Source organism: Alligator sinensis, unplaced genomic scaffold, assembly GCF_000455745.1.
Source record: "Alligator sinensis unplaced genomic scaffold, ASM45574v1 scaffold871_1, whole genome shotgun sequence".
NCBI lineage: Eukaryota > Metazoa > Chordata > Crocodylia > Alligatoridae > Alligator > Alligator sinensis.
The window spans coordinates 401167-426563 of NW_005842746.1; the positions used below are offsets into that span (position 1 = coordinate 401167).

At 39.4% G+C, this 25397-nt stretch overlaps 1 protein-coding gene across 1 annotated transcript in view; it reads left to right on the plus strand.

Annotated features, from left to right (window-relative positions):
* Positions 1 to 25397, plus strand: part of TTN (titin) — a 276986-nt gene that overhangs the window by 30040 nt on the left and 221549 nt on the right. Inside the window, 23 exon segments of the mRNA XM_025216548.1 lie at positions 1366 to 1589; positions 1697 to 1861; positions 1971 to 2139; positions 2963 to 4653; positions 4754 to 5035; positions 5333 to 5599; positions 5707 to 5979; positions 6093 to 6356; positions 6462 to 6722; positions 7251 to 7511; positions 7879 to 8142; positions 8242 to 8502; positions 8651 to 8911; positions 9715 to 9975; positions 10072 to 10213; positions 10315 to 10480; positions 10997 to 11228; positions 11880 to 12164; positions 12272 to 12397; positions 15030 to 15218; positions 16933 to 17517; positions 18821 to 19345; positions 19744 to 19800. Of these exon segments, the coding sequence (XP_025072333.1) occupies positions 1366 to 1589; positions 1697 to 1861; positions 1971 to 2139; positions 2963 to 4653; positions 4754 to 5035; positions 5333 to 5599; positions 5707 to 5979; positions 6093 to 6356; positions 6462 to 6722; positions 7251 to 7511; positions 7879 to 8142; positions 8242 to 8502; positions 8651 to 8911; positions 9715 to 9975; positions 10072 to 10213; positions 10315 to 10480; positions 10997 to 11228; positions 11880 to 12164; positions 12272 to 12397; positions 15030 to 15218; positions 16933 to 17517; positions 18821 to 19345; positions 19744 to 19800 (7211 nt within the window).

Sequence of the window (25397 nt, forward strand, 5' to 3'; positions counted from 1 at the left end):
CTTCCGTGCCACCCAGCAGGTCATTCCCTAGGCTGTAGGTGTGCGGGACATTTTTCCTCCCTAGGTGCAGCACTTTGCATTTCTCCTTGTTGAACTGCATTCTGTTGTTTTCTGCCCACTTGTCCAACCTGTCCAGGTCTGCTTGCAGCTGTTCCCTGCCCTCTGGCGTGTCCACTTCTCCCCATAGCTTTGTGTCATCTGCAAACTTGGACAGAGTACATTTCACTCCCTCATCCAAGTCGCTGATGAAGACATTAAAGAGTATCGGTCCCAGGACCGAGCCCTGCGGGACCCCACCGCCCACACCCTTCCAGGTCGAAACCGACCCATCTACCACGACTCTCTGGGTGCGACCCTCTAGCCAATTCACCACCCACCGGACTGTGTAGTCATCCAAGTCACAGCCTCTTAACTTGTTCACCAGTATGGGGTGGGATACCGTATCGAAGGCCTTCCTGAAGTCTAAGTACACGACATCCACCCCTCCTCCTGTGTCCAGGCGTTTCGTAACCTGGTCATAAAAAGAGACCAGATTAGTCAGGCACGATCTGCCTGCTACGAACCTGTGCTGGTTTCCCCTCAGCATAATTTGTCCTGCTGGGCTCTCACAAATGTGAGCCTTTTGAAGATAATAAGTAATATGAAGATATCCCATACATTGCAAGCTGATATGAACAAATAGCATCCAGCAATGTCACTGTGCCCCAGCCACAGTATTGTAAATTGCTAGTTTACTACCAAGATGCTGTCAGAAGCGCTCATGGCAAATCAACAAGTGGGACTCTCTTTTTCATTCACCCTTGTAAACACAGTTGTGATTCCAGAGTTGCCACATGTCAAATCAAGGCATTGGTGTTATGACTTCAGCCTTTCTCTAAAGTGCAATGATTTCAGTAAAAGGTTTTTTCTTTCTCCCTTGGAATCTTAACCATTGTGCACTGAGCTATTAAGTAGTTTTTGTTTTCCATTCCAAAGATGGCTGAATTTCAATAGTAGGAAGAGAAATGACCCAGTTTAGATAAACTGCATACTATGCACAGTTTATGTACATACACAGAGGCATATATATGATATTTACATATCTGCATTATTACAGAAACTATATGAGATGCATGTATCAAATTTATATGAAAAATACATATTGTGTAAGTGTATATAACTTGAAGATGATTTGAGACTACACAGCTTGCCTTGATATATGATATAACTTTTAATAAAATAATAATTTTACCTTAACTTTTCCATTAGATAAATAGTTTAGACATGTTTAAAACTAACAATACAAGGTGTGAGAGATGAAATGTATGTACTGCTCTAACTTGACCTGAGTACCATTGTTACAAAGTAACTTTATTTCCCCCTCAGATCGATTTCTCCCCGCTCCCCCAGCCGCTCTCCTGCACGCAGTTCTCCGTCTCGTTCTCCAGCCCGCAGATTGGAGGAAGCAGATGAGGGGCAACTGGAAAGATTATATAAGCCAGTTTTTGTACTGAAACCCACATCATTTAAATGTGCGGAGGGGCAGACGGCAAGATTCGACTTAAAAGTAGTTGGCAGACCTATGCCAGAAACCTTCTGGTTTCATAATGGTAACTCTATTTTTATAAGAGAATTATCTAGAAAAAAAATTTTGTGAATATTTTTGTGTGTTGGGAAACAGAATTGAGTGTGAAGTTTTCATTTTCTTTCTCTTCAGGTCAACAAGTGGTTAATGACTACACTCATAAAATAGTAATTAAGGAAGATGGCACACAGTCATTGATCATTTCACCTGCTATGCCTGCTGATTCTGGTGAATGGGCTGTAATTGCTCAGAATAGGGCAGGCAAGGCTTCCATCTCCATGACCCTAACTGTGGAAGGTATTTACTCTGTACATATTTTGGGGAGAGGAAAAGAGGCCTTTAATTATAAGCCTAAAAGCAGTTATTTCAATTTCCTATTCTGACAATCTTTCCCTTGATCTTTCAGCTAAGGAACACATAGCGAGACCACAGTTTGTGGAAAGACTGAAGAATGTTAGTGTAAAGGAGGGTTCTAAACTCCAAATGGGAGTGAAAGCTACTGGTAACCCCAATCCTGACATTGTGTGGTTGAAAAACAGTGATATCATTGTACCTCATAAATATCCAAAGATTAAGTAAGTGCTTCCTAAATACATTTCAATTCTACAAGGTATTTTTTACCGTTTGCTGAATGCCCCTACCTTCCAAGCAAAGAACTCATTGAGCACTCACAGTGGGAGGGCCTAAACCACTGGTTCTCAATCTTTTTGGACTTGAGATCCCCTTCAGTGGACTCAGGGTCCCATTCCATAACTTTTGTGAATTCAATGGTTCCCAGTTTCAAAAACTAATTTATATATTTCAATGCCTAAGTCCTTGCGGAGGGGCCAGGCAGTGTCAGTGGACAATCAGTGTGAGCATGCATTAGCACTTATCTGCTTACCTCCTCACACCTCACAGCATCCTTCAACGGATTTCACAGCAATCCAGAGTGCCATTGCACCCTGGTTAAGAATCATTGGCCTAAAATTATGGCTATGGAAGCTGCTATGAGCCTGTTTGCTGACTTCTGACCAGTGGATCAGTCCTTACAGTGCCCAGCAACTTACAGGATCTGGTCCCTTTTCTGTACCCTTTTGTACCTTAATGCTGCATAAATGTAATTTAAACTTTTAAAACAGAATTGTCGAAAACCTCTGCCAGCTTTCTGATCATGGGGTCTTTTGGAGGACAAAACTTCTATTAACTGCTACTTTTTATTTGTGCAATACCTAATGAAATGAAATCACAGACCTTACTGGTCTTTTTTCCCTGCCATAATAAGCATAATTATACATTAAACAACATATTTGATTCTACCAGAAGTTGTCTGCATAATGATTCCCAGACAGGAATCTAATTATAGGAAAACCCATAAATGGGGAAAAGAATAATGAGTGTATATATATTATATTTCAGGATTGAAGGAACTAAAGGGGAAGCATTACTTAAAATTGAATCCACTGTCAAGCAAGATGCTGCATGGTATACAGCCACTGCTATCAATAAAGCTGGGCGTGACACAACTCGATGCAAAGTAAATGTTGAGGTTGAACTTGCAGAACCTGAACCAGAAAGGAAACTGATCATCCCAAGAGGAACATACAAAGCAAAGGAGATTGCAGCACCTGAGTTAGAGCCCCTCCACTTACGTTATGGTCAAGAGCAGTGGGAGGAAGGTGACCTATATGACAAAGAGAAACAGCAAAAGCCATTTTTTAAGAAAAAACTTACTTCACTGAGACTTAAGCAGTTCGGCCCTGCTCATTTTGAGTGCAGGCTTACACCAATTGGGGACCCAACCATGGTGGTCGAGTGGCTGCATGATGGCAAACCCCTGGAGGCAGCCAACAGGCTCCGTATGATCAATGAATTTGGGTACTGTAGCCTGGATTTTGGAGTAGCCTATCCTAGAGATAGTGGAATCATCACTTGCAGGGCAACTAATAAATATGGTACTGACCACACATCAGCTACTCTCATTGTGAAGGATGAGAAAAGCCTAGTGGAGGAATCTCAATTGCCAGAAGGCAGGAGGGGACTGCAGCGCATTGAAGAGATAGAAAGAATGGCCCATGAAGGGGCTCTTGCTGGGGTTACAGTGGATCTGAAAGAGAAACAAAAGCCAGAAATTGTTTTGCTCCCAGAGCCAGCAAGGGTGCTGGAGGGTGAAACTGCACGGTTCCGCTGCCGTGTAACCGGCTATCCACAACCCAAAGTCAACTGGTATCTTAACGGGCAGCTCATCCGCAAGAGCAAAAGATTCAGACTCCGCTATGATGGGATCTACTACCTCGATATCGTGGACTGCAAATCCTATGACACTGGAGAAGTGAAGGTGACTGCAGAAAATCCTGAAGGGGTGATTGAACACAAAGTGAAACTCGAAATCCAGCAGAAAGAAGATTTCAGATCTGTGCTACGCAGGGCCCCAGAGCCCAAGTATGAACCTGCAGTGACAGAGCCAGGTAAGCTTCTCTTTGAGGTGCAGAAGATTGACAAACCCACTGAACCAACCAGCAAAGAGGTGGTGAAGTTGAAAAGAGCTGAGAGAGTCACACATGAGAAACTGTCAGAAGAGTCTGAGGAGTTGCGCAGTAAATTCAAGCGGAGGACAGAAGAGGGTTATTATGAAGCCATCACTGCTGTGGAGCTTAAGTCCCGGAAAAAGGATGAAGCCTATGAGGAAATGCTTAAAAAGACAAAAGAAGAACTCCTACATTGGACTAAAGAAATACCTGAAGAAGAGAAGAAAGGACTTCCTCCTGAAGGCAAAGTCACCATCCCACCATTCAAACCAGACAGGGTTGAGCTCAGTCCAAGCATGGAGGCCCCCAAGATATTTGAGCGAATTCAAAGTCAGACAGTAGCTCAGGGAAGTGATGCCCACTTCCGTGTTAGAGTAGTAGGGAAACCAGACCCTGAATGTCAATGGTTCAAAAATGGTGTGCAGATTGAAAGGTCTGATCGGATATATTGGTACTGGCCTGAAGACAATGTTTGCGAGTTGGTTATTAGAGATGTAACCGCTGAGGACTCTGCCAGCATCATGGTGAAGGCAGTCAATATAGCTGGTGAAACTTCAAGCCATGCCTTCTTGTTGGTACAAGGTAGTGTAAATTTCTTTACTGTATCTGTTCATTAATAAGATTCATTGGTTTGTGGGATCTGTATGTTCTCAACTCTCTCTGTTTTGTGTTTTGTGTGTAGCCAAACAGTTGATAAATTTCACACAGAACTTGCAAGACGTTGTTGCTAAAGAGAAAGATTCAATGGCAACCTTTGAATGTGAAACCTCAGAGCCCTTTATCAAGGTGAAATGGTTTAAGAATGGATTTGAGATTCGTTCAGGAGACAAATATAGGACGCACTCTGACAGAAAGGGTCACTTTCTTTCTGTACTGATGATAGACATGTCTGATGCTGATGACTATTCCTGTGCACTAGCAGAAGATGAATCTATAAAGACAACAGCAAAACTTATTGTTGAAGGTAGGAACAAGAAATGCTAGTACCCATCAATACTTTTAAAGTTAAATCTATATCAGGAAGAAATAAAAGATGAATATTTAAAATAATAATAGTAGTAGTAAGCTGCAGAAATGTTCATATTATTTTCATATCTTCTGAAAAAAAAGTCTGACAATATGATTAAATGTTGAACTTAAATATGTTTGGGTGGATAGAAGTTTGCCTCTTTAACCCCAATTGTGCAGGAAATGTTTTGAAAAAGAACATTAAATAAAACTTTTAAATCTAATTTTTTAATGTATTTATGTTCAAATGCAGGTGCTGTGATTGAATTTATTAAAGAACTTCAAGATGTTGAAGTGCCAGAATCCTTCTCAGGTGAACTTGAATGTGAGATTTCCCCTGAGGATGTGGAAGGAAAATGGTATCATGGTGATGTTGAGATTACTTCCAATCATAAATATGCAATCACATCCCGTCGGGGTCGCCAGATTCTTACAGTTAAAGATGTTACAAAGGAAGACCAAGGAGAATATAGCTTTGTTGTCGATGGAAAAAGGAGTAGTTGCAAACTGAAGATGAGGCGTAAGTTTTTCTAATTTTCTACTTCATCTCCCATGCTGCTTAATGGGTATTGTTTTGTTTATCCTTTCGGAGAGTCAATTAATTTATGTTACTTCCATATTTCATAGCTCGTCCCATGGCTATTCTTCAAGGACTCACAGATCAAAAAGTATGTGAGGGTGATATTGTACAACTTGAAGTTAAAGTTTCCCTAGAAAATGTTGAAGGTGTCTGGATGAAGGATGGTCATGAAATTCAGCCAAGTGATCGTGTTCATGTTGTGTTAGATAAGCAGTCACATATGTTATTGGTTGAAGATGTAACAAAGGAAGATAGTGGAACTTACTCCTTTAATGTTCCCAGCCTTGGACTTTCAACCAGTGGACGTGTCACTGTTTATAGTAAGTGACTCTTTCTCCCTTTTTTGGAGGTTCTCCAATGTGTTTTTGTTTTGTTTGTTGCTAAAAGTTTTGTTTTGTTTTCTAATGTGATGAATATTGTTGTAATTTGACAGGTGTGGATATAGTAGTGCCTCTAAAAGATGTTCACACTATTGAAGGAACAAAAGCTATCTTTGAAAGCAAAGTTTCCATCCCTGATGTGTCTTCCTCCAAGTGGTACTTAAACGATCACCAGATAAAGCCTGATGACCGAATACAAACTATTTGTAAAGGCACTAAACAGAGGCTAGTGCTTACCAGGACCTATGCATCAGATGAAGGACAGTACAAATTGGTCATTGGCAAGGTTGAAACCAGTTGCAATCTCATAATTGAGAGTAAGTTTTCTTTCAATAAGGTGCAGGATCATTCAGGCAACACTTCTTGCTAATGTAAGAATGATTCCAGCAACTATTCTAATTTATAATGTACTCTTTTTACAGAAATTCAGATTATTAGAGGTCTTCATGATATCACCTGTACTGAAACTCAGAATGTGTCCTTTGAAGTTGAACTGTCTCATGCAGGAATTGATGTTTTATGGCACTTCAAGGACCAAGAGATCAAGCCTAGTCCTAAATACAAAATTGAAGCACGTGGCAAAATATACAAACTGACAGTAGTGAAAATGATGAAAGATGATGAAGGAGAGTACACATTTTATGCTGGAGAGAAGAAGACATCTGGGAAGCTGATAGTAGCAGGTTAGTAGGTTCAGAATCAGCTTTTTTTTTCCATCTTCATTAACAAAAATTAAACAAAGGTAGGAGGGACTATGTTTTCAACAGCACCTGGAAAGTTTGCTGTTGTACACTTTCTTCTACCACTTTTCTTCATTATTCTTTTTCCTAAGGCTTCTTATGTCCTTCCCTATCTTTTTCTGTTTTCTACTTGGTTTTAATTCAATTAAGCACATAAGCAGGTACTTAAGCATTTTGCTAAATTTGTGCCATAGAATGTAGAATGCTGTGCAGTGTTATTCATGCCACTACAGTAAAAAAAAAAAGATGGCTTTGTCCCTTGGTGGTCAATATGTGTGTTGGGGTATTTAAGATGGTAGGGGAAAAAAACAATGACAGAAGCAGGAAGCTAATTTTTGCATGGAACTCAAACTGACTTCTGCCATTCTCCTGCAGCATCTTCAGCCAGTATATTTCTGTATAGAGAAAAGAAGTGTAATGAGACAGCAGGAACACTGAATACATAAATCTGATGCTGTTGCTTCTCAACAGGTGGTGCCATTTCAAAGCCTCTCACCGATCTAACAGTGGCTGAATCCCAGAAGGCTGTTTTTGAATGTGAGGTGGCAAATCCTGATTCTGATGGTCAGTGGCTAAGAGATGGTAAACCATTATCAATGACAGATCACTTCCGAAGTGAATCAGATGGTGTAAAGAGAAGACTTAATATCCCAATCACTAAACTAGATGATATGGGTGAATATACTTATCAAGTGGCATCTTCAAAAACATCTGCTAAGCTTAAGGTTGAAGGTCAGTAAATTATCTTTGATTTGATTCTTTGAGAACCCAAAAATAATATAGTATAAAGTAAGACAGAGTAAGACAAAATAAAATTAAACAAATTGTACTTTATTATTAGAAAGTAGTTTTTGTATTTAGAATGTAAGAAAAAAAGTATACGTTGCAAGTCATTGAAAAGTCAACATTTGCTAGTTGAGTAGTAGAATTTTAGAGAAAATTGTTTTAACCTTAAATACTGATAGCCACAAAAAGTTGGCTTTAATACCTACTATTTTAGATCATAAAATAAAGGATAACATATTTCTGTTTTGTAAAAATACCCATTTTTAACTTTTTTTAAGCTTGTGTTTTCAATGTATTGGTATGTTTTTACTAGCTGTTAAGATAAAGAAGACAATGAAGAACCTAACTGTAACAGAAACACAAGATGCAGTTTTTACTGTGGAACTGACCCACCCTGATGTGAAAGGAGCTCAGTGGATCAAAAATGGCATTGAGCTTGAGACAGGTGACAAATATGAGATCTCAGTAGAGGAAACGATTCAAACCCTGAAGATCAAACACTGTGCTATCATGGATGAGTCTGTCTACAGCTTTAGGCTTGGAAGGATAGGAGCCAATGCCAGACTCCATGTTGAAAGTGAGTAGAGTTGTTACCATTTTAGCAGTTAGCTTAATGACTGATTTAAAATTTAAAATCAAACAAGTAACCACTCTGTTGCAATGCTCTTTTTTTTAGCTGTTAAGATCATCAAAAAGCCAAAAGATGTGACTGCTTTGGAGAATGCTGTGGTTTCCTTTGAACTGAGTGTGTCCCATGATACTGTACCAGTCAAATGGTTCCACAAAAATATTGAGCTTAAGCCAAGTGAAAAGTACAAAATGATCTCTCAAAGGAAAGTTCACAAACTAATGCTACAGAATATATCACCTTCTGATGCCGGCGAATACACAGCTGTAGTTGGACAACTTGAGTGCAAAGCAAAACTGTTTGTGGAAAGTAAGTATTTCACATCTCAACACCTCACATTATAACAGCCAGTCCTTGCACAAGATGATCTGTCACCTGTGACATTGATATTTGCACTTAAGTATACACAGTTTTTTTCATTCTGTCTTGCTTCCTTTATTTTTTTGTCCCCTCATAGCTATAAAAATTACAAAAACCATGAAAAGCATTGAGGTTCCTGAAACCAAAACTGCCTCTTTTGAGTGTGAAGTGTCTCATTTCAACGTGCCATCTGTATGGCTGAAAAATGGTGTAGAAATTGAAATGAGTGAGAAGTTTAAAATAGTGGTACAGGGGAAACTCCATCAGCTCAATATCATGAACACAAGCACTGAAGATTCTGCAGAATATACTTTTGTTTGTGGGAATGATAGAGTCAGTGCAACCCTGACAGTGAAACGTAAGTGAAAAATTAAAGTTAAACAGAATATTTTCTATGATCAATAATAGACATTATATTAATATTTGAGATCAGTATATATTGGAACAGACCTCATCTAACAGTGAGAATGGGTATTGGTAAATGTAAGGTAATATTTTCAAAATATCTTGGAGCCTAAGTCTTTATTTGCAAAGGTAGTTTAGGTACCCCAAATCCATTGGCTTATATTGAGTTTTAAGCTCATAAATGCCCATGTGATTTCTGAAAATGGAATTCGGGCAATTAGGTCATTTAGATGCTATGAAAAATGTTACCCTGAGATTCTATTCTCAAATGTTGATTCTGCAACTTGCTCTTTGACCTCAGTTTCCCCATCTATAAAATCTGAATAATAGTACACCCTTATGTAATGTACATTGAGATCCTCAAATAGAAGGCACTCTGTATAGCTAGAATATTTTTCCCCTAAATTTACAGCTGATTTAAATACAATACTAAGATTATCCAAGTGACTCTGTACCTATGACCTTTGCATTCAACATAAGTTTTTTTTATGTATTTTACAACTATGTTTGATAAAAATGAAAATAAAAAACAAGTACACTCTCTTTTTTATCGTTTTTGTGTTCACCAGTTTTTGTGTTAATCAGTTTTTATATAACTTCTTATTGTTTTATATATAATATAATTTTTATAATAATATAATATATTTGTAATTAGTGAGTGTGACTAGGATATGACTTTGTTTGAAAGGTCTACTTACTGATTGTATTCAGTCTCTTGATAGCACATTTTAACATGTGATTATTACATTTCTTTAGCTGTCCTAATTACCTCGATGCTCAAGGATATCAATGCTGAAGAAAAAGATACAATAACATTTGAAGTTACTGTTAACTATGAAGGCATCTCATATAAGTGGTTAAAAAACGGGGTGGAAATAAAATCAACCGACAGATGTCAGATACGAACAAAAAAACTTACACATTTCCTTTCCATAAGAAATGTCCACTTCGGTGATGGTGCAGAATATAGCTTTGTTGCTGGAAAAGCTGCTTCATCAGCCACTCTATATGTGGAAGGTATTTCTTTCTCTAATCAGCATATTTAATTAATGTAATGACTTTCCTGATATAACTTTATTCAGTGCTAATCCTGTATACCTGATATTCCCCTAGCTCGTCATATTGAATTTAGGAAACACATTAAAGACATTAAGGTTGTAGAGAAGAAAAGGGCCATTTTTGAATGTGAAATCTCAGAACCCGATGTTCAGGTACAGTGGATGAAAGATGGGCAGGAGCTCCAGATTGGGGACAGGTAAACTTTTCCTTTGAAACAGGGCCTAATATTCATTATATATATTTTCTTTATTAAAAAAAAAAAAAGAAATAATTTGGTCCACTTTCTGATGTTTTTAGAATGAAAATTCAGCGGGAGAGATATGTCCATCGTCTTCTCATTCCTTCCACAAAGATGTCTGATGCTGGACAATACACTGTAGTAGCGGGCGGAAGTACATCTAGTGCTAATTTGACTGTGGAAGGTCGTGATGTTCGTATCAGAACTGCCCATAAAGATATTCAGGTACATTCTACAGAAACGAACCAAATAAAAACTTGACAGCCCTCTCAGTTTATAATTTGAAGGATCATATTCACAAACAGTAAACCAACATAATTAAACTATATGTGAGAATCCCCCACAGCCATACTGAGAAAAGGGGTAGTTTGAGTTCCAGTGTGAGTTCTGGTGGGCAAACTCATTTATCACTGTCTATAGGCCTGGAGATACTGAAGGTACATGCGTCTCACCAGGTAGGTAATTCCCTTCCTTAATCTTACCAGACAGGTAAAATTCCTCATCATTTCCAACACAAATGTGATAACTGTGTGGAAAAAGAACATAGCTGCAGCTATCTATTCTAGATAGTTATTTCTGGTTGTTACACTATGGAGCAGGCCATCTTGTGTCCTAGATAAATTAGACTTCGGCAAAGACAGAATTCACAAAAGCCAGCTTTCTGCTTCATAAGTTTTAAAGAAACATGAAGGCAATAGTAAAAGCAGGTGTTATTTATGATATTTATTTGACTTGATATAGGTCATTGAGAAACAGCGAGCTGAGATTGAATTTGAAGTCAATGAAGATGAAATTGATGCTCACTGGTACAAGGATGGCATTGAAATAAACTATGAGTACGAGGAAAGATATCATTATGTAGTGGAAAGAAGAATCCATCGGATGACCATCACTGAAACCAGATACTCTGATGCTGGGGAATACACCTTTGTAGCTGGAAGAAACAGAAGCTGTGTAATTCTTTATGTTAATGGTATGTGGAGCCATTAATCTTGCTAATAACAGCATTTTTAGCCTTAGTTTTATGCATTCTGCATTAAAATATTGTAAACTTTGTGTAACTGCAGAAAGGAGCATATCTGTGGAACAATTCATAGCCATTATGCTACATAGCTGCTGCCCATTTCCTCTCTCCCCACCTTTATCTACGTGGATCAGGAAACACTCCCACTTTGCAGTACAGTAATTAAAGCAGGAGTCTTTAATGTGGTATCTAAAATATTAGTTCCAGATAGACTAGCCCAGCACTTTTACAATCTTACGTTTCAAGACATTTTATTCACTGAAATAGCTACTTGTTCTGGAACAATTGAACTTAGGCCATCTTTAATCCATCTTCTTTACACAGGGAAGGGCACCAGATGCCCCAAAACTTGTCCAACAGGTTTCCCAACTGTTCCTTTGGTCTAATAAAAGAGATCACAGATGTTACTTTTTTTTAAACAATAAAATTAATTATAAAGTAATAGAAAATTTGTAGGCTTGAAAAGTTCTAAACTAGACCTTCAGTCACTGGAGCATCTGGGGACTTTGCATGAGAAAACTTCTGTGAGTTCTGATGATTTGTCCAGAGCACTTTGATTTGGCAAAGTAAAAGAGACAGACCTTCATTTTCTATTTGCAGCTCCCGAGCCACCCCAGATCCTGCATGAGCTTCAGCCCACCACTGTGGAGTCTGGTAAACCTGCTCGCTTTTGTGCTGTAGTATCAGGCCGGCCCCAGCCTAAAGTTTCTTGGTACAAAGATGATCAGCCACTTTCTCCAGGTTTTAAATGCAAGTTTCTTCATGATGCCCAAGAATACACTTTGTTGTTGATTGAGACTTTCCCTGAAGATGCAGCAGTTTACACGTGTGAAGCAAAGAATGACTATGGAGTTGCCACAACTTCAGCTTCACTCTCAGTGGAAAGTAAGTCCCACAGTTGTTCAGGCAAATCTGACATGGCATCCTCAATATTTTGTGATGTGTACTTTTCTATGTCATCTAATAACAACTTTTTTTATCTTTTTCTTTAGTCCCAGAAGTTGTTTCTCCTGAGCTAGAAGTGCCAACTTATCCACCTATTGTTTTAACACCAATCCGTGATGCTATTACTGCTGAGGGACAGTCTGCTCGTTTTCAATGCAGAGTTACAGGAACAGGTTAGTTTATTGAGATCAAATAAACTTTTTTTATATCAAATTTTGTTCAACTGGTACTCAAAACAAATCAAATGGCTGAAATCAGTTCCTCCCAGGATTGTATACAATATCTGGTACATGTACACAGATCAATGCTGACCCCCATAACTCACTCTTAGCTAGCAATTAAACAAGTCATATCTTACAGCTTACAGCAAACATAAAAGTTAGAAAGATCTTCCCCCTAATGTCACAGGTTCATCAGTTTTTAAAGATTAGATTAAAATATATATTTGTTATGTTTCTTAGAGTACCAGCTACTACACATTTTAAACTGTCAGGGTAGTGACATGCAGAAATCTGAAGCACTGTCTGTAAATCTCAGAAAATGCATTGTCCTATAAAGGTACACAAAAAATGAATCAAGACTCTGCTGCCACCTTCTGACACAATATTTAAAAATATATAGGCCAAAATATTTAATATTTTCAGAATGTTTTCTGTATAGTTTATGGAAAGAATACAAATATATTCAAACATGAATACATAATATTGCTTTATCCTAGCATCCAAAGGATTTTATATATATATGTATTTAAAAGTATGCTATAGATTTTCTCCTTAAAAGAATTTGCCATGTTTTAGTTAAATAAAAGGCCATGCTATAATTCCATGTCAAACAGAAGCTACTTTTCTAAATGAAACTATATATTGTTAAGTTCCTCAAACAGTCTTAGGCACTATTAGCAATTAAATACTTAAAGGTAGCTGTCAAGTTACCTGATACTGGACATGAAACAAAATAAACTCTAGTCCCTGTCCCAAAGAAATTACAATAGATTATAGACAAAAGGTCCAGATTTAAGTCATTTTGAATTATAGAAGTGCAAAAAATGTGACATTACAGACATGCAAAAAATGTGCATAAAGCGAGCAGCATGACTACTGTGTATTAGCATGTGTATCACTTAAAACAATTCAACTCTAAAAATTGGGGGAAAACACTGAAAACATCTACATCCAGAATAAAAATTGTGATAAAAAAGAAAAAACATTTGGGATCTTTTATGGGCAATACTGGCATAATCTTGATTACAACTAGTGATGCATGCTACCAGAGGTGTAACAGAATAACTTGGGGCAACAGCAAGACAGGGGGCAGTGTTGGCTTCTGGTCACCACTACTGGAAGTGACTGTCATTTGTCCATGACCCTCTTCTCCCCCATGTCAGCCCTCAAAAGATACTGCTCCAGTTCCCACACCTTATGCTATTTATTACATGGCACTCTAATATATGCATACACACACAAACATATGCGCACACACACATCTGTATACACATAGTGTATATATGTGCATGTTGAAGACAGAGAGCTACATTGGCAGCGCACAGCATAGGGAATTACCCTTTCAGCTCTCTTTCTTTTTACATCATACATGAATGATTTTGCATATTTCTCAAATATAGTATGAAAATCTTTTATATTACCTTAGCTAATGCAATATAGTGTTGAGAATAGTTTCTAAATTGCAATCAGTACATTAGCTACTGAAACACTGTATCTTTCTAAAAATGAAAACAGTGGACACGTCTACATGTTTATTAATGCTCAGTAGTTACTGCACCTTTAATTTAGTACTTGCTTAATAAAGTACTAACTAAATGTGCAGTAACTAGAGTTACTGCCCAGTAGTGCCGGTGAACCTTTTTTAGTGATGCTACTGTACAGTAGCTTAATAATAGTGTGCAGTAGAGTATTAGCACTGTCTGTGCTGTGATGTGCTACTGCACAGTGTTATTAGGCTACTGCACATTAAGAGTCTCATGTAGATGCACCCAGGATAAACAATTAAGAAAGTAATTTAAGACAGATTACTGTTTTATTGATGTATGGCTTCATCAAGTGGCAGAACTAGGTCTGAGTTCTAGCACTAGGCACCTGTTTCCCAAGCTGAAAGAAAACTGGGGAAAACAACATGCTTCACTCATGAGGAGCATCTCACTCAATTCTGTGGTGCCTCTTTTGGTCAATAAAAGAATATATTTACACAGGATGGTAGTTGCAGCACATCTGGATCCAATCCTGAGCTGGTGGAGCTATTATGACAGTTTATATCAGCTGAGATCTAGTATAGGCCTTAAGAATAGGTTTTAAAAACTGAAATTTCTCAAAACTCTGGGAAAAAAAGACAATGTACTCCCTTTCTCAAAGGATAAAGTAATCTATATTTATTTGTTTGAAATGTTTGGATTAGCTGTTTCATTTTGGAGCTTTCTTGATCACCAGGGAGTTTCAGATTTCAAAACTAAGGGCAGTTCTCCAATTATATCAGTAGCAAAAGCACATTTTATAATGTTTAATTATATTCTAAGATTTATAATATAGCAGCAACAAAATAAGTTCCCCTTCATAAACAGATCCAATCTGGAAATTAAAAAAAAAAAAAAAAAAAAAAAAAAAAAAAAAAGGCTAGTAAGCTCTGTGTCAACTGAAACTGGCCTCACTGTGCATTTTTGTTACTAGTCCAGGCAAATTCAAATTCAAAATGGGGCATGGGCTGAAAGATATCTGTGTGTGCCTGTAGTTTTTATAATATTGTAGTGGCAATAAGTATCTTACATATTTCATCTTTTGTATGTTACTTGATCAGATCTGAAAATCTCTTGGTATAGCAAAGATAAGGAGATCAAGCCATCCCGTTTCTTTAGAATGACACAGTTTGAAGACACTTACCAACTGGAGATTGCAGAAGCTTATCCAGAGGATGAAGGAACTTATACCTTTGTTGCTAGTAATTCTGTAGGCCAAGTGACAAGCACTGCTACCTTGAAGCTGGAAGGTACACTGTGTAATTAAAAAAGAAATTTCATTTCTTTTAGATTGTGTTCCTGTATTATGGCTAACATTCACTAATACGTCTGTGAGTCATTGTCCATCTTATCCTCATCCTTTAATTCAATTAACCAATACCATTTACATCTTCTAAAGTACACTTCCATCTCAAAACACGGGTATTGGGCAGTAAATTTTGTTTCACAATTTTTTTCAGTGTTCTATTCACTTCATCTTTCCATCTTTTTCATTATTAGCATTTAACATGCACCAAACAAGGTAAAAACTTGCTCTCTAACCTAAGTGCATTTAAAAGATTTGTATTGCTTAAAATACCTTGAAAAAACATTAAAAGGAAATTCTCTAAAGATTTTTAGTTTTGAAAAAATGTTTTCAAGTAGGAAATGCTAGAAAAAAAATAAGCAAGGCCATGTACTAGGTTAATGCCAATGAAAAGAAATGTACATTCTTATGCATTTTTTTAAAATTAATCATAAATGTCAGAACACAAATTAGTCTTCAAAGTTTATTTTCATTTTCTGTGGTTGTCAATGTATTTTAACCACAAACATTTTCTTCTTTTTATTTTCTTTTTTGTAACAGATTTGTAAACTAGGGAATTAAAATGATTCATGTTATAAAATTGCCAGTCAAACAATCGTATTGTAGGTAGGGGAAGAAATTAAAAGTTGGCATGCTTCTTTTCAGGATTTAAAAAGGTTGAAGAAGTTACAACAGAGTCCCAATGGCATGTTTCATCTGTTTCACTTAAGAAGGAGACTCTTGGCCAAAGGCCCACCTTTATCCAGCCTATTTCAAGCTGCAGGGTATGCAGCGGGGAAACAGTCAGATTTCAAGCCAGGGTCTCTGGCATGCCAAAACCAGAAATCCAGTGGTTTCATAATGAACAGCTAATGTTGCCAACAAAAGATATAGTTTTCCACTTTGATGAGTCTACAGGCACAGCTGTACTACTAATAGTAGATGCTTTCTTAGAGCATGCTGGCCAATACTCTTGCAAGGCAAGAAATAGTGCTGGAGAAGCAGCTTGTACAGCTACACTTACAGTGATCGTGGAAGGTAAAGCCCCATTTTTGTTCAAAGGGATTCAGTTTGTTGCATATCACACTTTTACACTGTTACTAATGACTTCTTTCCTCATTTCACACCTTTTAATTAGCAGCTAGTTCACTAATGTTGGTAGTACTAGCTGTAACCAATAAGCCACTGTCATTTCCTCCACTTTGAAAATTCTTCTTTAAAACCTCACAAACCTGACTCCTAGTAAAGGTTGGAAAATAGAGATGTTTACTAAACTAAACAAATACAGACTTTTAAAACCAAAGAATAGGGGATAGTTACAGCATTGTCCTAAGTACTCTGCACTGGCTTGTAACAAAAATAAAATAAAATAAAATGCCTCCTTAAAGAGCATCATAACAAGTTATCTCATATTGGAATGGACAGCTTCAGTGAAAGAAGAGACAAACGTCAACTGTATATCAACTGCATGAGTAGATTACATGTCATTTTCCATTCATACATGTGAATGATTTTTTTTTGCGTGAAGAACATAATGCATCCAGCATGCTGCGTTTTCAAATGAAGATGATACCTTTCGTTCTCATCCACCATGCCATGTGATTTTGTTCATAACGTGGCCCACTTAAAATACTTTAGATATTAATACTGTTGTTATTTTTTGTTACTTGATTACACAGTGCAAGCCATAGATAGGCAAAGTTTTGGGAAAGATGTAAAAGAGTCTACCCAGTCGCAGGCAATATCTGAAGTTCATGTTGCTGCCCCTTTCACAAAGAAGGAGACCAAACTTTATCACAAAGAAATTAAATCAGTGCAAGAGCCATCACAGGAACTGGGTACGCAAGTTTTTGAAAGTGTGTCAGAACATTTGACCATGAAAACTACATCAGTGAGAGAAACAGAAACCCACCATGCCACAGCCTTTTTACAAACATCTCAAAGCACTGGAATCTCCACAGCTGCTGTTCAGGAGATGAGAGGTGCTCCTCCAAGGATCCTCCTGAAACTTCATGACCTCACAGTGAGATGTGGCCAAACTGCTCAGTTCATTTGTGCCCTAGAAAGTGAACATTTCTCTGAGGTTCTGTGGACCCATGAAGGTGAAAGGATAAAGGAGTCTGAACGAGTGAAGCTATCACAAAATGGAAGTGTCCTGTTACTTACAATTCTAAACGTGCAATTGTTAGATCAAGGACTATACAGTTGCACTGTATATAATGACCATGGAGAGGCGACAAGTGCTGCAGTACTAACAGTAGAAGGTGGTTATTTGATTTTTAACATTATGACTTACATCATCTCAACTTCGTTATCACTACATAAAAGCTCACTTATTTTCTAGCATTAGTACTGTATTTAATTCAGAATCCTATATGCATAAACCTTATTCATTTGGGGCTCCATTCATCAGTGACTTATACAGCACTAGGCAGAGAGTTTTATAACTTGCTTGAAAAGTATGTCATATCCATTCCCAGCAAGTTACAGCTGTATGAAGTTTGTAGTCATCAAGGGAGGCCTCTGGAGATGCAGTGAGACCTTGAAGTGGTGGAAAGGAAACAAGACAAAGATCTGGGAAGGAAGAACATGTGCTGATTTTTGAAGTTTGAAATGTACAAAAAATTTCTTTAAGAAAAACAGAAGTCAGGCAGCCTAGTTAACCTAAACTGGAGGTCATTCCTGGTTGCACAAAGCCAATACACCACTAAAAATTAAAGTCAAGGCTGGCTTTGGTGGCATTACAGGGCAACCTATTTGCACTGGTTAACAATTTTAAGCAGTCCATTTACATATTGTCATCCAGCATTCATAAAAGATGTCTGCTTTTTACTCCTGAACACATTCATACCTTGTGCTCTTACCTAAGTTTCTTTCTCCCAGAGTATATTAGTGTACTTCAGTCTTCTTCCCTACCTGTACCTCTTCTGAGTCCTCCCCCACTTTATGATTCTACTTACACCAACAAATTCTGCACCTGCAGACAATTCACAAATTCTGGTTTGATCTTCTTCACTCCTGAAGAATATCTAGTTCAACTGTCACTGATTATTTTAGACTATCTGACAGCAGCTCTTATGAATTCAGAAGAGGCAAGAGTAGAAGAAAAGCATTTTCTCTTGTTGTACCATGAAGCTATTTGCCCTTTGCCAGTTACCTGGCTTCTGCAAGCTGAAGATCCTCTCTTCATTATCAATGTATGTAATGTTTTGTATACAGGATCTTCTACAGTAGCCTTCATTCACGTGCTAGGAAGTGAACACATCAAAAGAGGAGGATTCAATTAGAAGTTAAGATGTGCTTGTATTAATCATTATGGATCAATTCTTGATTCCACTAAAGTTATTGGGAAACATCCCATTAGATTAATTGGGGCCTAGACTTAGTCCAGCATGAATAGAGCCCTTAAATGTGTAATATAGTCTTATATTTAATGCTTTGTATTAGTTTTAGCACTAACATTCCAAGCATTTTTCCATACTAATGGCTTTATATTTCTTCTAAGTACAAGGGGGGTTTTAGTCCTGCAAAACATCTAATCCTTTTCCTAACTTTATTCTTACCTAGCTAAAGAAGCACAAGCCAAAGCAGTAACAAAAATTACCCTTGAATCTGATACTAAAAGCATTAAAACAGTCAAAGAGTTTCAGTTTAAAACAACCTCTGAAGCTAAACAAGAATCTTCAAAGAAAACTTCAAGCATTTTTATCTCTACAGCCCAAAGACCACAGGAAATGGAGAAACAAAGGAACAGAGACTACTATCCTGATGTTGTGCCATATGAAGATATCATAGAAACTGGGGCTAAAGTACCAGAGTTTCTTGAAACTCTGCCCTCAGAAACCATTGTAAAAGAAGGAGAGGATGTGACACTCTTCTGTGTAATACAGGGTGTGCCTACTCCCTGTGTGCTTTGGCTCTACAATCATCAGCTAATACTTGAGGACTCTGCATTATGTTCCTTAAAACACGATGGGCCACTGTGCAGTTTAAAATTACTGAAAGTTGCTCAAAATCAGAGGGGCAAATACAAGTGCAGAATAATTAATTCTGCAGGACAAGCCGAGTGCAGCACTCATCTGAGAGTGACAGGTTGGCAACTGCATGTTCCTTCCAAGTGTAAATTCCCCTTGCATACGACCATTGCATTCGAGTACGTTCAGTCAATACTAGGAGGCAGCAAAGAAAGAAAAAACCTCATTAGTCTGCGGATTGCTGAATGTTTCCCTCATGGTGTTTAAGGCATGTTAAAGGCATGTTAAATTCTACAAAACAAAAAACTGTAGAGAAGAGTACAAGACAAACATGTTTTTAAGCATTCAGTCTCAGTTTCCTCAACTCTATTGGATGTTTGAGTTGTTTTGGCATGTACTTACATGTATGTACGTGTGAAATTTTGTATCAAAAGATATCAATAGTTTCAACTTCACTGAATGTTGTTTGATGCAATCAGCATTTTTTTACACAGTGATCTCTTCATTTTATTCTAGCTCTGGAAAAAGTTCTTCAAGAGAAGATAGAAGAACAGATTGAAATGGAAGTGAAAGGTATAGTCATAAATGAATGCTATCCCCTAGGAGCAAGTTAGCATAAAGATTTAGTAACAGCGTGAGAAGCTTTTATTTGCTTACATACAGTGCCCAACATAAAAAGTAAATCATATTTTGGAACAGATTTGAATATGCTGCATGCTTGTTTTTGAAATGCTAAAGGATACTTGCATTATAAAGATACTTGCATTACAAGGTTATTCAAGTTTTAAAATCAGTTTAAACTTTATAATTATGCAACCATACTCTTACCTTCTAGTTCATGCTTTGCAGCTGTTCACAAAATCTTTTACTTGTTAAATTCTCATTGTAATGCATGAATAAGTTTAATTTGGAAGAAAGTTATAAAAATCTTAACTGAAATTATTTTTAAACAAGTTAGCAAGCTAATGTTAATCAGCTTAATGAACACAATTTGATGGATGGAGTATAATAGAAGCCCTCTGTTCTTTAGGATACATGAAAGCTACACTTTCCCATTCCCAAACACTTTCATGTACATATATTAATTCTTCATTATACATTTCTTACACTGGCTTGCAGATAGCATATGTGGTCCATGTTGCTTGCTTTTTTTGCATAACAATGTGAAGTTAGTGGCTGTATTAGTTCGAATAAACGCCTTCTCATTTCATTTTAGCTAATTACTTACTCTTACATTTTTTTTTATCTCTTTCAAAATATTTTTTCTCAATTGTTTTAAATTTTACTTGTAATCAAAGGGATCAGAAAGGGCGTTTATTCTACTGTCTGCAAGTCAGGTAAGATTTTCTCCTTTGCCAACAAATGACACAGCTTTTCAGGCAGTGAAATGAAAACCCCCAAAAACCCATTAAACGCACAGGAACATGATATTTTGCGATTGATTTTGCTTGTTCAAGATGAAATTTCCACAGTCTGAAGAAAGAAAAGACAACGAACGATTTTCGTGTCAGAAACTTTAAAACAGAGCAAGGCATTGCGTTTATTCGAACAAATATGGTGAGTGAATTTTTTTCTCTGGATTTGTGATGAACTCTGTTGCATGCTTATTATTTAATTTAATATCTTCCCATTTCATTTCTTTTCAATTTTGGTTTGGTTTGCTTTTCAATGGCTTGGCCAAGGGGGCGGAATGTGCTGTAATGGCCTGTCCTTCTCTTGCAGAGATCTTCTTTGAAAAGGAGCCAGAGACCCCCAAGAGGCAGGAAGACACACTCAGGCCTTTCCATGATTCTGAAGCCTACACGGAGCACGGCTTGACCCCTGCTCCAAGCTGTGCAAGCGGATCCTCTGGGACTCTAACACCTGCCTTCACACAGAGGCTGAAATTTAAGTCTGTGCTGGAGGGAGAGCCTGTAATTTTCCATTGTAAATTAGTCGCCTGTCCAACCCCCGCCATGAGCTGGTTCCATAACAACAAGCTGATCCTCAGGGATCCGCGTAAGATAATCAGGACTGAGAGCTCCCTGCCCGCTCATAGCTCCAGTCTGGAGGTGAAAGGGGTGCAGGAGAGGGACTCAGGCAGCTACAAGGTGCTTGCCATTAACAGTGTGGGGTCAGCTGAGTCCACCGCCTCACTGCTAGTGACTCGCAGAGTGGAGCAGACTTCTCCAGACCTGGATCTGCTGCAGGAGGCAGAATGGACCCACCAGAGCCTTGAGGGCCTGGCACAGCAGACAAAGGAGGCCAGGCTCAAGGTGGTGCTGAGGTGCACAGGCTCTCCCTTCGACAAGGGGCATGAGGCTGAAAAGATGCTGCGGGACTTGTCTGTGCTCAGGCGAACCATCCGCTTCCAGGAGGCCCCTGTGCTGAAGGCTCCAGCGCTGGTGCATGAGAGGCAGAGGGTTGGGGTGGCTGGGGGAGAGTGGGCTCATGGGGGCAACGTGCTGCTGGATGAGGAAATCCAAAGGAAGCTGCAGAGGCTACGGGAAGCCAAACGGGCGCTGCGGGAGAAGCAGCGGGTAGCTGCCGATCTGCAGCTCAAGGCTGTGTCCACACTAGGGGCAAGGCTAGGCCAGGGGAAGGCCATGAGCCCTCATTTCCCTGAGCCAAGGGAGGATCTCATGATCCTACCTGAGCCTGAGCCTAAGCCTGAGCCTAAGCCTGAACCAGAGCACTTCCAGTCACAGATGCCTCAGATCATTGGGTTGCCTGACATGAGCACACAGGCAGAGGTGGCACCAATGCAGACGGCAGTGCAGGAGACAGCACTAGATGCAGCAGGAGACATCAGGCCCCAGCACTGGGCACCACAAAGTGCACAGGCAGCCTCTGAGCCCATCCTCTATGTGATGCTGGGTGAGCCTGGCAGTGAGCGCGAGAGCCCTGAGCAAGGGGTGCCTGAGCCAGTTACACTGCTGTCTGACATGCTCACGCTGAGCATTGGCAAGCCCCAGGTGAAGCAGTACCAGGAGAGCTCCACAACAAGCCAGGAGCCAGCACAGCCATGCATCACCAAGACGCAGCCCCACATTGCGGGGAAGGTGGAGGGCAACAGGACACAGCAGCCAGGGCCACCTTCCTTTGTCCGTGGGCTGTGGCCACAGAAAGTGGAGGAAGGACAAAGCTGCACATTTGTCTGCCGCTTCCGTGGCCACCCACCACCCACAGCCGTGTGGTATAGCAATGAGTGCCCAGTGCCCCGCAGTGCCGACTATACCATGTGCACTAGCGATGGCCGCTCGGTGCTCACCTTCAACTGTGTGCACCGTAGCCACCAGGGCTCTGTCACCTGTGTCATCTTCAATCCGCATGGCACTGCCAGCACCTCAGCCATGCTGCAAGTGCGGTGCCAGGAGGCCAAGCCCCAACCCACAGGAGCCATCTGCCTTGCCCATGAGTTTGCCCAAGAGGATGAGGAAGAGCTGGTGCTGGCCTTTGACAAGGAGACCATGCCTGCCCAACCACCCCCTGAGTGTCCCTTGCCTGTGCCTGCTGCCCCAGACTCAGACTTCTTGGCGTTGCCTGTGGAAATCAAGATCACTGCCCCTACTCCCAGCCCCGAGCAGGACGAGGAGCTTAAGGAGCTGCTACTGCCCACTGAGGGCACCCCTGAGCTGCCTACCCAAGCCGGCAAGCACAAGTTCACATTCTCCTTTGAGGCAAGAAATGAGCCACCACGCCTGCTCAAGGAGCTCCCTGAGTGCCTGCACTGCTGGGAGGGTGACTCACTCACACTGGAGTGCACCATTGCCGGGGAGCCACCACCGGCTGTGGCCTGGCTTCAAAACGGTAGGGTCTTGACACCCTCCAAGAGGTTTAGGTTTGAGGAGGCAGGAGAGGGGACTTACAGGTTGTGCATTGAAGGTGCTTCCATCTTGGATGCTGGCACATACAAATGTGTTGCTGAGAACAAAGCAGGTGTAGTGGAGGCACTTTCTGAGGTTACAGTAGAGGCCCAAGAGCACGGCTTTCATGGCTTCTCAGAGCAGAGCAGAAGTATTGATCAGAAAATACAGATTGAGCAAACAGTGGTAAAAGAGCATTTGCAGGGTCTCTGCCAATTCCCTGCCAGGGACCAGCTACATAGGAAGGACTATTCTTCAGGCCAGTACTTCCACTACCTCAGTGGGCTGAAGCAAGTGGAGCTCACCAAGGAGGAACCAAGGACATCATCCACAGAACTGGAATCCCAACTTCCTCCATTTGTGCCTGACATTAGGAAGCCCCTGCTTGCTAGTGAGCCAGCAAGGGAAAAGCTAGACTTCCAGCTCCAGGCTGGAGGAGGAGAGAAAACAAGCATGAGTGAACAATCGAAATTTAAGAAGGGAGAAGCTGAAGTGTCAACTTCAGTGGACGATTTAAGCCCGGTCCCACTGAGGGAAGAATTAAGAAGTCTGTCTGGAAAGCAAGATGAAATAAAACCAGAAATTATATATAAACGTGCAACCTCTGAGTTTGAAAATGTTGTTGACAGTCATACAGAGAAAACTGCATCCTGTAACACAGAAGAAGCTGCAGTTCACAATCTAGAATATGAAGTAAAGAGTGTGAAAGATAAAGTCACTGTTTTTGAGAAGATGCAGTACTTGAAAAATACGGTTCTGGAGGAATACAGTTTTAGAAGTGATGTTGCCAATGTACCACAGCAAGACAGTAAAAGCAAATCACTTGATACTAAAATGGAGCTAGAGTCCCAACTAGAGAGTCCGGCACACGAGCTGATCCTAAGTACCACCACAGAAGAAAGTCCTGACATTTTAGATACACCATTTATGAAAGTAAAGGATCAGATCCATGTCTTTGAGCAAACTCTTTGTGCACAGAGGAAGGAATCTGAGGATCATAGGTTTTTCAGTCCTATATCAAAGACTGTACAAGCAGATAGTCATCTGCATGCAGAAGATCATTTAAATAGCACATTTCAAGATTCACCTACCATAGAAAAGGAAGGCTTACCCTATTTGAGTGGGGAAAGTGGACCATTTCAAGATTCATCTGAAATAAAACAGCTTGTAAGCCAACAAGAACCCAGTGGGCAACAAGAAATGTCAATAGAAGGGAAAGCACAAGATTTCAGAAGCTTTATGTGTGACAAAGAGGAAGATGTGTCTCTCCATGATAAAACCTTACTTGGCTTTGTAGAGATGGAACAGGAAGAAATGTATCACGATGAACAAACACTGACAAAACTAGAGCCTGATATGGACAACATCTCATTGTATTTAAAACAAACTGCTCCTATCATAGAAAACGTCAATCAGGATCTTCAAGAGCAAGTTAAGATGCAACAGGAAAAATTACTTTTCATCAAGCAACATCCAGTCTCCAAAACTGAGGCAGCTGATGGTGTGTTTGATTTAAAACAAGCTGCTTCTTTCCTAGAACATGTAGATGAGGATTTTCCAGAGCAAGTTAAGACACATCAGGAAGAAATATGTTTAATTGAGCAACCAGTGGCTCCAGCAGCTGAAGCAGCCAATATTGTATTTAATCTAAAACAAGTTTATTCTGCTATAGAAAATATTGGTCAAGAACAAGAGAGACAACTGGAGAAGGATGAAATATATTTTGAAGGTCAACCTTCTGCTTCTGAGGAAATAGAACAGAAGCCAGATTACAATGTAGAAAACTTGGAAAAAGCCATACCATTGGAAGTCTATCCCAGTCAAGAGTCTTCCCAAGAGATTGAAGCTGTGCAAGAAAAAGGTATTGGTCAGGAAGATTCATTATCTACAGGAAAAGAAGAACATGAAACTGAGGCCCTAGTGTTTGATCTAAAACAGCATGCAATGTGTTTCTCAGGAGAATTTCAGTCTAAAGAGTTTTTAGGGTTACCGCAGGAAGAAATACATTCCTTAACCCAAATGGCCTCTCCTGAGACAGTGGAAACAGAAAGCTTCATACACCATTCACATAAAAATGATGCACTTGTAGAAGAAATATCTTTTAGTGAAGAACTTCACCAGAGTTACAAAATGAGACTGGAAAGAATTACTGGCCAAGAACAGACACTGTCAACAGAAACTGAGCAGCAAATATGTAAAAGTCCACATGAAGTAGATGACATTACCTTTTCTACTGAACAAGAACTATCTGCTCATGAACCTGAGAAAGGTATTAGTGTAGAGGAATCACTTAAGTCACAAAGTAAAGATTTTGTACTGGAGCAA